Source organism: Ursus arctos, unplaced genomic scaffold (assembly GCF_023065955.2).
Source record: "Ursus arctos isolate Adak ecotype North America unplaced genomic scaffold, UrsArc2.0 scaffold_33, whole genome shotgun sequence".
Lineage (NCBI taxonomy): Eukaryota > Metazoa > Chordata > Mammalia > Carnivora > Ursidae > Ursus > Ursus arctos.
The window spans coordinates 566,092-579,137 of record NW_026623019.1 but is presented as its reverse complement, the minus strand read 5'-3'; the positions used below and the strand labels follow the sequence as shown (position 1 = coordinate 579,137).

General features: G+C 54.3%; 2 protein-coding genes across 7 annotated transcripts in view; one reads left to right on the top strand and one right to left on the bottom strand.

The window, feature by feature from the left end:
- The window catches only part of IPPK (inositol-pentakisphosphate 2-kinase), a 45,041-nt gene extending 42,047 nt beyond the window's left edge, over positions 1-2,994 (top strand). For 2 of the 3 annotated variants that reach the window (XM_048218316.2, XM_048218317.2), the window contains exon 13: positions 489-2,994. In XM_048218316.2, coding sequence (XP_048074273.1) covers positions 489-1,086 — 598 coding nt within the window. In that variant the 3' untranslated portion in view covers positions 1,087-2,994. The remainder of the gene's footprint in view (positions 1-488) is intronic. The other variant, XM_026519128.4, reaches the window with a different exon arrangement.
- The window catches only part of CENPP (centromere protein P), a 245,062-nt gene that overhangs the window by 7,276 nt on the left and 224,740 nt on the right, over positions 1-13,046 (bottom strand). For 3 of the 4 annotated variants that reach the window (XR_008956908.1, XM_057305652.1, XM_026519134.4), the window contains exons 6-8: positions 5,285-5,364; positions 4,238-4,329; positions 3,837-3,985 (exon numbers count right to left, since the gene is read on the bottom strand). Coding sequence is in view for 3 of the 4 variants with exons in the window: in XM_057305652.1 (XP_057161635.1) it covers positions 3,837-3,985; positions 4,238-4,329; positions 5,285-5,364 (321 nt within the window). In the remaining variant the exon portion in view is untranslated. Of the gene's footprint in view, positions 1-1,851; positions 1,940-3,836; positions 3,986-4,237; positions 4,330-5,284; positions 5,365-13,046 lie in introns of those variants that run through there. The other variant, XM_026519132.4, reaches the window with a different exon arrangement.

Genomic DNA, 13,046 nt, shown 5'->3' with positions numbered 1-13,046 from the left:
CTCTCTCTCAAGGCTCCACGTGCCACTGAGGCTTGGAGGCCTGAGAGGCTGCAGATCCTCCACCAGGTCCCAGTACGCCAGCCTTCCCAGCCCACCCGCGCCTGTGGGACAGCACGTCCACTGCTGAGCTTCCTGTGGGCAGCACTCTCCCTGGACATTATTATCCTTGTCCGGTCCCCTCCCCTGCCTTTTTTTAGGAATTCAGGATGAACCTGGTAATCTTCTCTTGCTAATTAGACGGCGTCTTCAGCATTGATCCTCAGGGTGCCAAACCCCACACATAGCGTTTGTGGAATGTTCCACATTCTTCTGACATGTGTTCCCAGGTCAAGATGACCTTATCGTTGGCTGCCAGCCACCCGTTTTTCAGATGCTTTTGAACTAAACATTCCCAGGACTGCCGCTCCGTGGCAGGCACGGAGTAGATAGGAAACACGGAGGGATGTTCATAGGGTGTAACCGAAATACAAAAAGGCTGCTCTGTTTAGTCGAGGACCCCTGCGATCCTGTGAGGAAGTGCCTGCAGTGAGCGTTCACTGGATTGAGCCGGCCTTGTCCAATGACAGAAGCATGCGGATGTCACCCACTGGCCTTCCTGAAACAGGCACACACGCAGGAATGTGTGGGAACGTGCAGGGCCGGCTGGCCTGGCATGCTTCACCAGCTGCTTGGCAGATGCAGACGGGGCGGGGGCGGGGTTTCGTGTCCCGGGAGCCCCGTGGCGCAGCACTGGAGCTATGCCGTGGGCTCAGGGGAGCTTGTGGTGGATACACAGACACAGGCAGCCCGTGTGCTGAGCGATACCCATCTCTGTGCACGTCACCTTGTCAGGTGCCGGCTCGGTCGCGGGAAACCGGCTGGGGGCTGGAGCGGTGCTGTCCCGGCCCTGCTGCCCGGAGCGCAGGCCTCAGGAGCCGGACCTTCAGTGCCATTCCGGAGGGAATAACCACGACCCAGCAGCTGAGCCAGGGCTCCCTTTTCCCTACAGAGGGTATTTCGGGGCAGGAGTTCAGTGGTTTCCCCTCCCAGGCAGGAGCTTTTGAAATTCGTGTTGTTTTGGGATGCTTTCTAAATCTAGAAGAGTAAGCGTGGGGAAACCAGGACTCGGGCTCGGACTATGGGCTAAACTGAGCTCATATCATATTTAACCAGTTGTTGGGTGCAAAATATTACCAAGCACTCGGAGAGCTGAGTGGGGTGGATACACAGCAATTTTAGTACAAAATTCAGAATTGGTCTTAATACAAATAATTGTTCCTTTTCTATTATAAGCACATGACTATTTTGATGTTTGGAAAACCCACAAACTAAGCCTTAAAACCAAAACATCAGACCCTGCAGATGAGATTTGAGACTAAAGCATGAAATCACAACTCTCTCCAAATGTGAAGAGCCTCAGGGAACAAGGGCTTCTCACCAGATGTAGGAAAAGGCGGGTGAAGGGGAGTCGGCTCCGTTGGGTTGAGGACAGGCCAAGTCGACTTTCTCCTTGTTCTCAGGGTTAGTGATTCCTGACTCCTGGTCAAGTGCCCCTTTCAGTGCTCATTCATACTAGCAGGGGTTGGGGAACCCCTGCCAGCCCTCCCGTCAGTGCGGGGGTGGGTGTCACAGCAGGCGTTGGCGGGGTGCATGCCCTGAGCAGGGTGAAGGGTGGGGTTCGTGTCCTGAAGCTGCTGTTTCACTTCCAGCTCTGATCAAAGGCCTGTCGTCCCCTCGTCGAGATCCAGGTTTGCTTTCTCCGTGTCTGTGCTGGACCTTGACCTCAAGCCCTATGAGAGCATTCCTCACCAGTACAAACTGGATGGCAAGATCGTCAACTTCTATTCAAAGACTGTACACGCCAAAGACGCAGCCGTGGTGTCGACCAGGTTCAAGGAGAGCGAGGACTGCACGTTAGTTCTGCATAAGGTCTAGGCGCTTCCTGCGGCATCTTTGAAACCTGAACACAGGATGTGAAGGTTGAATGAGAGCTGTTTTCTGTTGTGTTGGGTGACCTTTGGCTGTGAATGTTTTTGCTTTTTAACCCCTGTTCAGGTGGGGCTGCATCTGGGTAACCCCAGGATGGAAGATCACCAGAAAAACCTTGGAGGACGAGGAGTGTCGGACGTGAGTGATGCTGCGTGCGGTGTCCCCACACCTTCCGCTCTGGGCCGCTCCTCCTCCCCACCCAGGGCTCATGTCTAATCTCTGATGTAAAAGCCTTAAGACCCAAGGTTTGGATCTCCTACCACCAGACTCTAACTTAGAAAACTTGAATTGTCGTGTACATCTTACAGTTTGGACTTGAAAGAAAACATGGATACTACTGGAACTTTCCCAGCTGAGTTACATGGTCACTTTTTCCGTGCGAGCCACCGGTCAGCACAGGTTTAGTGGGCTCTCAGCTGCAGAGAGTGATGGGTGGCTGGTGTGGACATGGGTCCTGAGCTGCGTGGACTCGGGGTCTCTGTGGAGGTGCCACAGCCACCGCTCTGCACAGGGTCATCAGGGAGCACCTCAGGTCAGGGGTGGACACCACTCACACGAGCGCCGACTTTCTTTTTAGCTGAATGACTTTGTCTAACTTTAGGGGAGACGAGGTGTTCCTCGCCGCAGGCGGTTGCTGCTGCGGAGCTGGAGGCAGGGTGGCTGTGTGCCAGGCATTTGGGGAGGTCGCTGGCTGTGCCAGACCCCGCGGCGTGTCCCTGCTCCTGCAAGATGAGCAACTCCTGGCTGGCACCAAGAGGGTTCTCGTTGGGGTCACCGTAGGTGTGCCCGGCTGCTATGAAAACCGTGGGGAACCTTGGCTTCGGTTTTTTATTCTCCGGTAGGTTGTACAGATTATTTATATCATTGTTTTGAGGGACTAATGAAGGTTTATTGTAACATAAGATTATAATAGCAAAACCACGGAATTGTATGAAAATGCTACGTGAAAAATAAGAATATTTTGCTGATTGTAAATTTTTGTGGGGAATTTTGTGATAACTTGAGAATTATACTTGTTTGAATCAAGCCAGCTCTCCTAGAATTTATTCAGCTTTGTCCTAACATTTACTTCTTCCGCACGCGGAGTTTCAGAAAGACATTCAGATGACAGGTGTCTCCTCCATGTGCGTTAGGGTGGGCTGTGGAGACACCCCTTGCAGGGACACGTGTGGACGAAAGCATCTGTGTTGTTTTGGCCTGAGGAAGCTCCTTGGTGCTGGCCTGTGTGAGAATGGTGTGCACAGGAGCCCGGCCACCTCCCAGGCCCATCCTGGCCGAAACCAGCATCCACAGGGGGGGTTGGGACGGACAGGGTCCTACCCTATGTGGTCTCCGCCTACACTCCAGTGTGGCCCCTTCCCTGACTGTGGTTTCAAGCAATGTTTCTACCAATTCTAACCTTTTAAATGGGGCGGCGGCGGCCAGTGGTGCCCCGGGGGTGGCGTGGAGGGGTCAAGTCTATATTACTGCATTTTTTAAGCTGACTGCTCCACTTTTATGTGAAGACCAAGAAGAGTGAGTTCTGCTCTACAGGGCAAGGCAGGCGGTGCCTCACCCCAGGTATCAGGAATGTTAAGGAGTGAGGCCCTTGGGTGGCAAGGGGAGGCCAACCTCCAGGACGCCTCCACCCTCAGATTTGGTGAGAGGTAGGACCAGCCGCTCCCCCAAATCCAGGGGTGGACACTCACCCTGTACTCACCCCCCAACTGAGCCCGCCAGGCACCCTAAGCACTGAACACGCTGCTTGTCTGGCATTTTGTACTCAGATAGCTGTGTTTATTTTTCCATGTCCTGCCAGTTTATATAATGTGTTGAGACCGCACAGACAGCACGTCCTAAAGGTGGCGTTTGTGCGGAGGACCACACACCTGCGAGTCTGCCGGGAACCGGCCGTAGTCCGCTGTGCAGAGTGACTTGATCAGGCTCTCGAGAGCGGCTTCAATGCCCAGCGCGCCCAGCAGGGCTCGGAAGCTGAGAGGCGCGGTCTCCAAGACTCGGTTCCGGTCCAGCTGCAGGGCTGCAGGGAGAGCAAGACGGGCTGAGACCTCCCTCCTTCCCGACCCAGGACTGTTGTGATGGTGACCTGCACGCCAGAGGTGGGCACAGAACAGTCCCTCCTCGCCTCTGCCTTCCGATTACTGATAAATTGATACAAACCATACACTGAGATCTTCCACTTTTGATTCTTGCCGTGAAAACCAGACGACAGAAGCAGGCACCTGTTAGGCACAGTGAGAAGTCCTCGCACCCCCGCCCCCTGGGCCCGTACCTTGCTGTGGCGCTTTGGGGAGAAGGTCCAGCTTCGGCAGCACCTTCCCTTCTTCGTCTATCTGCACCCTCCAAACGATGACCAGTTCGAACCTGAAAGAGGTAAGATGCGTCCCTAAGTGCTGTTTGAAATCCGGTGGAAAGCCTGTGTGGCACCTGCCACCCTCCCCGCGGAGGTGCTCCTGAAGATGTCCGGTCACGGACACGCACATCTGCTCAGGGAAGCACGTGTGACATGAACAAAGAGGGGAATGGACCCCAAGGCCCAGCAAGATGCTGTTCTGTAACCACGACGTGGCCGTGGGGCTGCGGGTGACGTGCAGCACGCGGAAAACATGCCGGTGCGGAGCACGAACTGGTGACGTCGTCTGAAGAGCATCGGCAGTGATGGGAGGCTGAATCCACCCCACGACCCAGGAATTTCACTTCCAGCCACAGAAGCCTGGGTGTCCGGGGACAGGGACAGGAGCGTGAGAAATAGTGGGAAACGACAGATAACCCAAATGCCCAAGACCCGAAGAAAGCAGAAATACAGTTGATGGAGTAGAACTACCAAGAATAAATGAACTGCACATAGCTACACACATCACCAGAAGCTCGTTTTGGAAATAACACTGAGTAACAAAGGCAAGTCGGAGGAGCCTACGTGATGACGGCACCATTTTAAGGTTTGAAAACGAAGCCCCTTCAGGCACTCTGAAGCAGACCGTGCATACACGGGACCCCCGTGAATCCTCCCTTCAGCCAGTACTTGCTGCCTCCCGGCCTTTTGTGAGGTCAGCCCATCAAGACAGAGCTCCAGCTCTTCCTGGCCTCCCCTCCTTGCTCCCTCCACCCCTGCAGTGAGCCCGGCAGCACTGGCCATTTCCCCATATCCCACACCCCACTGTCCTCCCCATGGCTGCACGGCCAACACGGCTCCACAGACACATCAAGATGTTTGGAAGGTAGCTGACATTTGTTTTCTACCATTTGTAATCCTCATTTTTAACAGCAAGCAACCGTGTGGGTGTTGGGGAGGCCGGGCCCGCGGGGCATCCGCACTTACCCTGGCTGGCGGGTGCTCTGGACCACCATGTAGCTGGAGGCAGCCCCCTCCGGGAGGTGCACAGCTTCTGGGTACTTCTCCTGTGGGAGAGGGAGCAGGTACAGAAAAATCAGGTGACAGAAGCCAGGAGCCCTCGTGAAGGTCTTTAGTCAGGTTGCGGGTGCCCTGGATGAGACGGGGAAACTGAAGCCCTCCACAAACTTCTGCTCTTGGCCCCTTTTCCTGCTGCTTTTGTTGTTGGGACCTGCACCCCCACTCTACACATGTCTCAATGCAAATGGTGTCCACCCTTCTTGTGAGGGACCAGGAGTCAGTGGTTTCTCTAGAAGAGAAAGAGATCACATCTAAGGCAGGACCAGGTAAGAATGACTGGAAGCCATCACGTACGTATTTCAGACCCCCAGTGCTAGACACCTCAACGCCAAGGCCCCCTGGCTTCCAGGAGTAACACCTGGGCCCTCGTCTTGGTTCTCACGGTTCCTGGGTGCCTGAGGGGACATGTGCATCAGACCACTGTCCTCAGTAAAAACCCCCAAGACCCCGAACAAAGACGAGACTCCCTCCTTTCCACGTCTCCCAGATGCTCTGTGTCTATCAGCTCAGTAAACTGCACTCTCACCTCCCTCTGGCTCACATTTGATTTCCATCCTGTGCGCAGCCAGGGGCCCTCTTGGCTGGTCCTGCTGGAGCTCCTCTGGGGTCTCAGACCCAGTGTGCGGCATCAGGGCCACCCCACTCCTGCCTCCTGTGCTCGCTGGTGCTGCCTGTTCTGGATCTTTCCACGGCCCCCATGTGCCTACACCCTCTAGCCCCCAGCAGATTAGAGAAGAGCTTCATGCCGATTTCACCTGTTTGTCCCCCAGGGCTTTCCGGCCTTTGGCCATGCTGCCTCCCTAGACCCCTCTGCTCTGGGGCGGGCCCTTAATCTGTCCTATTCTCGAGACCTGGGTGGCCTGCGAAGACCAGTCACACATGCTCTGCAGTGTTCCTAGCAGCCCACCAAGATGATGCTCGCCTGGGTGCTGCCAGGACGCTTACTGCTGTTCTCTGGAGCTTTATTTAGCATTTGGCCTTAAAAGCTCTTCAGACTGTGACCCCTGGGCAGTCCCCTGCCACAGTGGACGCTCCCACCCTGTCCATCCTCACACTTGCTGCCCAATGCCCCTGCCCATCTGCACATCAGGAGCAGGGCCACTGGGGGCCCCTGGTGACCTCTGCATCGGTCTCCCCCGGAGGTGTGCCTGGCCGCCCTGGCTAACAGGGTCTTGGCCAGCTTCATGAGGAGATCACGTGCCATTTTAGAGTCAAAGGTATTCTAACAGGAAAACGAAGTGGAATTCCATAGGTTTCTAGGCTTGGACCTTTTAAGGTAGGGTTGGATTTCCCCTCCGCCTAACATTCTAGAAAAATGTATCTTCCTAGTCCTCACAGCAGAATGGACACCGGGACATACACCTGACTTTGAGGTCTGCTGTCTGGGGAATGGACTGCAGGGCTGGGGGAAGATGGATGAGGCAGGCTCCGCAGTAAGCCTCTGGGCTCCCGGGCCAGCGTCCGAGCCACATCTCCCCCTCCTCCCACCGTGCTTGGTGTACAGACACCCAGGCTGACGCCGAGGTCAGATGCGAGCCCCACCGTGTCCCACACGGAGCCTCATGGGACAGAGGGGCAGGACTGGCGCTGTGGTTGGCAGAACCTGGGGCTTCAGAGGACAGGACCTTCCTGAGGACACAAGTACTCAGTGGACAGAACCCAATCAGCCCCAAGAAGGAGGTCTTCTAGGGACAAAGACGTGTCACAGCTTCTAAGGGGCCAGCCTGAAGACAGCCTCTGCTGCCAGCGTGTGAGGCCAGTGCTCCCAGACCCATGTGTGAAAGATGCCGACCGAGCATGATCACGTCCAAACACCGAGCTGTTCTGACCAAATGCTGGGCTCGGCCTGGTGTAAGCTTACAGACGGTTTCTAATTTCAGCGAAACTGTATGTATGACAAAAATGTATACCTAAGTGTTTTAAATGGAAAGTGCTGGTTGATTTTTTAAACCTCAGGCTCTTCTAAATTAATAACAGCTGCGGGAGAGCCGCAGCGAGGGACACGTGAGCGCGGCAGGCCAGCTCCCAGGCTGTGGGGCGCGGCCGCACGAGGCCGGGGCCTGCTCCAGTGTGGGGCCCGGGGGCGGCAAACACACCGCAGGCTCAGCCTCCAGGCGGACTGCACAGCCTGGCCAGGCCTCCTCAAAAGCCAAAGGAGGGTTTAGATAAGCGTTCACTAAAAGATACACTCTCTCTAGTTTAAAAACAAAAAACAAGTAGAAATCCCGACATCAGGAAGAGGTCAGGTACCCAGTAAGTTTCTGGAGAGTTTTGGCGGCGGCGGGGTGGGGGGTGAGTTGCCTTTTACACAAGGTAATAACACGGCCCGTGTTATCAGCTTTTCGTATCCCGTGTGCAGCACAGACGAGCCCGCAGGCCAGTGGTGGCGACCAGACAGGCAGAGTGCGGGCTGAGACCGCGCTGTGCGATGACGCCGTGGGAGAACAGAGACGTTGTGACATGGGACGCAGCTCTGAATGCACACTAGCACGTTTCAGCAGTGGTTAGAAGTTTTACGTATGACTCCATCTAACGGGCGGTGTTGTCAGGAAGCCCAGGAACGGGCTCTGCACATGCAGACGTCAGCTTCCACAGGAAGCCTGTCCTAAGTGATGATTCAACATGGGTGTTTCCTCAGCTGCTTGCCACACGCCTGGGGGTCTGCATTCAAGAACGCCCCTGGTGTCTGTGCAGCAGCAGTGGTGGCTGTGGGGACGCTGGTTTGGGGTCAGACCCTTTCACGCCAGAGACTTGCTTTGCTCGCTTGGCTGCCGGTCCAAAGGGAACAGAATTTTTAAGAGCGTTAGAGAAAATCAGCCTTGCGTTTACGCGCCCGTGATACCAGCCCAGTGCCGAAGGGGAAGGGACCAGGGAACCCTGCCTGCCTCCCCCTCACACGAATGGGAAACCTTGTCCTGAGTGTCCACAGATACATTAATTCATCTTGACTTCACTATTTTCCCAAAAATTATGTCTGGCTGATTCAATGACTTTTTTAAAAAAATTGAGATCTAATTCACATTACATTTACTCCTTTAAAGTGTATATAATTCAGGGGTTTTTGGTGTATTCAAAGGTCATACAACATCTCTGCCGTCCAACTGCAGAAGCCCTGTTCCTTTAGCTACTGCCCCTTCACCCCTCTGTGCCCACCAGGCAGCAGGCAGCGAGCACGGACCGACTGATGTCCCGTTCTGGGCATTTCAGACAAATGGAATCATCCCAGATGTGTCTTGTGTGACCGGCCTCTTTCCCTTGTACGTTTTCAGGGTGTGACCACGCGGCAGCCGGTGTCCATGCTCATTCCTTTATGTGTCTGAGTAACAACCCACTGTTCATCCATTCATCAGCTGATGGGTGCGTGGGGTTCTTTGGTTTTTGGCTACTGGAAACATGCGCTGGGAGCGGCACCGCTGAGTCCTGTGGGGACTCCTGGTAACCACAGAGGAACTGCCCAATTGCCGCCCACTTCCGTGACTCCATCGCAGTGTCTGACCGTCCTGATTTCGCCGTCTCCTTGCTGACAACGTTTGTCATCACCCCCTCTCAGAAACCGTTCTTGTCCTCCTGGTGGGTATGAGGTGGGAGGTCACTGAATTTGCATTTCCCCGATTTTCCCTGATGGCCACGGATGCTGGAGCCTTTTCACATGTGTTCATTCATCTGCACACCTTCTTTGGAGAAATGTGTGTTCAGATCCTTTGCCTAATTTTTAAACTGGGCTATTTTTCTTTTTATTATTGAATTGTAATAGCTCTTTAGATAGTCTGCATACAAATCACTTGTCAGAGAGGTGGATTTCTCCCATTCTGTAGACTGTCTCTTTACTTCCTTACTGGTGTCACCTGTATAAAGTTTTTAATTTTGATGAAGTCCAATTTATCTATTTTTGTCTTTTTTTTTTGCTTGTGCTTTTGGTGTCATAGCTAAGAAACCAATGCTGAACCCAAGGTCACAGAAATTTACACCTATGTTTTTTTCCTAAGAGTTTTATATTTTTAGCTTTTAAAATTAGGGCTTTGACCCGTTTTGAGTTAACTTTTGTAGATGATGTGAGGTAGGAGTCCACCTTCATTCTTTTGTCTGTGAATATTCAGCTGTCTCCATATCAGTTGTTGAAAAGACTATCCCTTCCCCCATTTAATTGGATATGGTCATATTTTAATAACATCTTGTATTTGAAGACAGCCTGGTCCAGCGTATGTGTGGCGTTTCACGGGGGGACAAAACGCATCCCAGACTTTCCAACAGATGTGCCGGGACAAGAATGTAGACAGGTAGAAAAGTGAGCCTCCATGCTTATCGCATACACAGAAACGGATCACAGATCTCAAAGTGAGAGCTGAAATTATAAAACTTATGAAAAATAAAAAAATCTTTGTAGTTCTGGGTTAGCCAAAGTTTTCTCAGGTACAAAACAAAACCTGGGATCCACAAAAGAAAAATAAATTGGGTAATAACTTCATTAGAATTAGAAATTACCGCTCTTAAAAAGGCCAGCCTCAGACTACATGTAAAGAACACTTATAACTCATTAATAAGAAGACAAACAACCTAATTTACATAACGGTCAAAGGGTTTAAAGATACCCAACCAAAGGAGAGGTGGAAGGGAAAAGGTAGCATCACGAGTCACTAGGGAGCGCAAATAAAAACCACAGTGAGACAGCACCTTGCACCTACCAGACGGCTACCATAAACACGACGGACAACCCTGAGTTTGGTGGAGATGTGGGCCCGTTGCTGGTGGGAACTGGGTAAGTCTGGTGGCTTCTGAAGGAGTTAGATACGCAATCCCACTCCTAAGTATTTACCTGAGAAAACCCAAAACATGTCCAGAGAATTGCCTGCAACTGCTCATTAATCAGAGCCCCAAACTGGAAATCCTTTCCCGACCGTCCCGCCAGGCCCATCGCCCCCACAGCGGGTGTGCAAACAGCCTGGGCCGTCTGCACAACAGAACGACGTTCGGCAGCAGCGGCGGCATCCGCGCAGCGCATGGACGCACCTCAGGAGGCAGACGCATTTACGAGAGTCTAGAGAAGGAGACAACAGAGTGGAAGTCGCGGGGGGAGGTGTGGGGGAGGGTCGGACCACAAGGCCATCTGTCCGAACCCAGCAAATTACGGCTAAAACAGGTGCGTGTTATTTTACGGAAATGAGACCTTGTTTCTCCAAGGAATGTCCCTCCACTCTCGGGGCCTGGGCAGCTCTGCTCCCCTCAGCTGAAGAGCGGCCTCTGTAAAGCCCTACTTGGCGCCACGCACTGTTCTGGATGCAGGGATAGGTGACAAGCCCCACGTAGAGACGCATGTCGTGGTCAGTGACAGGGTGGTGGCCCGGGGCCTCCTAAAGCGGGTGCCCTTGGGTTCAGACCTGAATGACGGCAAGATGGCAGCCCCTCAGAGCCAGCCTGGGTGGGACTGAGCTGGCTTGCTGCGGGAATGTGGAGGAAGGTACAGACGTAGCCAGGAGGTAGGCAGGGCCGGGACACAGATGCTCAACTCCAGAGCCTGGAACACGGTCTAGCTGCCATCCTGACACGGTCGTGCTGACAGCTAAGATGTGGAGAGCAGGCATGGCTGGGGCAGTGGGCCTTGTGCTGGACTCCGGTTGGCGAAGAAGAGCCCAAGGCACGGAAGAGACAAAGGCACAGGCAGGTCCACAAGGAGGCCGCGGTGCCAGGAGAAGCAGGGAGTAGCTGGGAGTGGGCAGTGAGGTGGTGTGATCAGCCAGCCAGCCAGCCCTCCAGTCATCCCTGTGCGGGGACAGCTGAAAAGGTACACTGGCATACCGAGACCTGCAAAACTAACCTCCACAAGCCCACACGCATGGGAGCACCTGACTCCAGAGAACAGGACCCGTTGCCTCAGCCAGAAACCCCCATGCGGTCTCCACGGCCTCTCGCATCTGCAAAATTCTCCTTCGGGGTCAGAGCTCCCTGCATGCGAGGCCCCGGACTCCCCCAGTCCACGGACTGTGCCCATCAGGAGGCACGTGTTTTAGTTATCTGACACAGCACGCAAACTCCAAGGATCTGGGAAGAGAGCCCCCCCACTGTGGCTCTCGGTGGGGGTGTGCCAGGGGTCCCTGTGACAGCTGCTAATGATTTTCTGGGTCCGGGGAGGGGCTTGTGCAGCTCAGAGGGCTGGTGGCTTGGTCAGAGCCATGGGGGCATCTGTGCTACGACTCACACCCAAGACTTCGGAGATGAATGTTCTAATTACTCCCAGCACCAGAGGCTTAGACATGCACACAGAAGAATGACAATCCGCTCTCACGCGGGAAAGAGACTAACAGCGAGTACACGGTCTCTCTGTGCCAGACGCGGGGGCAGGTCCCTTACACACATTTTAAGTCTGTGATCACAGACGTCACATCATAATCATGCTGCTGTTATGGGCTGAACAAGGGTTCTGTGGGTCCAGGACCCTGTGTCACCCACCGCTGCACGCTCAGCCACAACCCGACACCCACCATCGCTCCTGTCTCTCCAGCGAGCGGCAGACATGATGCTGCCGACACTCAGCGTTTCCCTACGTGGGGCCGTTCTCCCGCTTTACCAAACAGAACCATCCAACTAGCAGATGCCCCTCTCGGTGTTCTGCCCCTCCTGCGCCCCAGTCTGCCCCCTTCATCTGGGCATTTTGGAGGGTGCGGGCCTTGAGGGCTCTGGACGAGCCTCAGCCAGGTTTGCCATGTCCTCACGATGCCACGTTGGGAGCTGCGTGTACACAGTGCGGGGCTGGTGGCCAGAAGTCACCCTTTTCCCTCTGTAACTGTCTTCCTGGGGACAGCCGGAGACCTGGCCACTGTCTGCTTCTTGTGGGATGTCCACTCACCAGTCTGGGCCCCAGGGCCGCCTAGGGACTGAGTCAGCCACATGAGGACCGCCAAAGGGTGACTCTCCTTATCCTTCCATATCCATTAGTGGCTTTCCCAGAGGAACAAGCTTTCCCTCCTTATTTCTGTACCAATTCTGAGTCTCAGCAGGAATCCACATTTCGCCAAGCCCCGTCAACCAGGCCCTTCCCAGGGAAAGTGCCCAGGAGGACAGACTGGAGGGATGCACACACATATCAGACACAAACAAGTGCGAGATCACCTGGGTCCTCCCCCAGGGGCCTCCCTCCTTCCCTCTTGGGGTCATCCTGCCCTCTTCACCCTCGGTGGACTCCCTACATCAGCCCATCTGCAATCTCCCCACTCCTGAAGCCACAAGGCGCCTCTGTCTGGAAGGGAAGGCACAGGCAGGAACGCGCGTTATCGTTCCACAATCTAAGGATGCTGAGCATTTTCTGGGCCACGTGCTGGCCAGGGGCTCTGACCTCTTGGTCAGAGGAGGGTCTCAGACCGTGACGGCTTGCTCAGAGGAGAGAGGACTATTGTATGTCAGTTCTGGAGAAGAAATCCATCATAGCATCACTGTCTGAAATAACAGAACCAGCCCCCTGCAGCCCTGGGGGCCCTGCGAGGACATGGAGGATTCCCGCCGCCACTGTGCATGCTCGTGACACGCAACCGGCTGACATCCTGACGAAGTCCTAAGCTACAAGTCTGGAGAGACGGAGGCCTATGTTCGCGTGTTCTCATTACAGAAAGGATGGGCAGACCAGCTCCTCTAGACTCTAGGTCATGGAAGTAAACACCCACGAGGTGAGACACCAAGC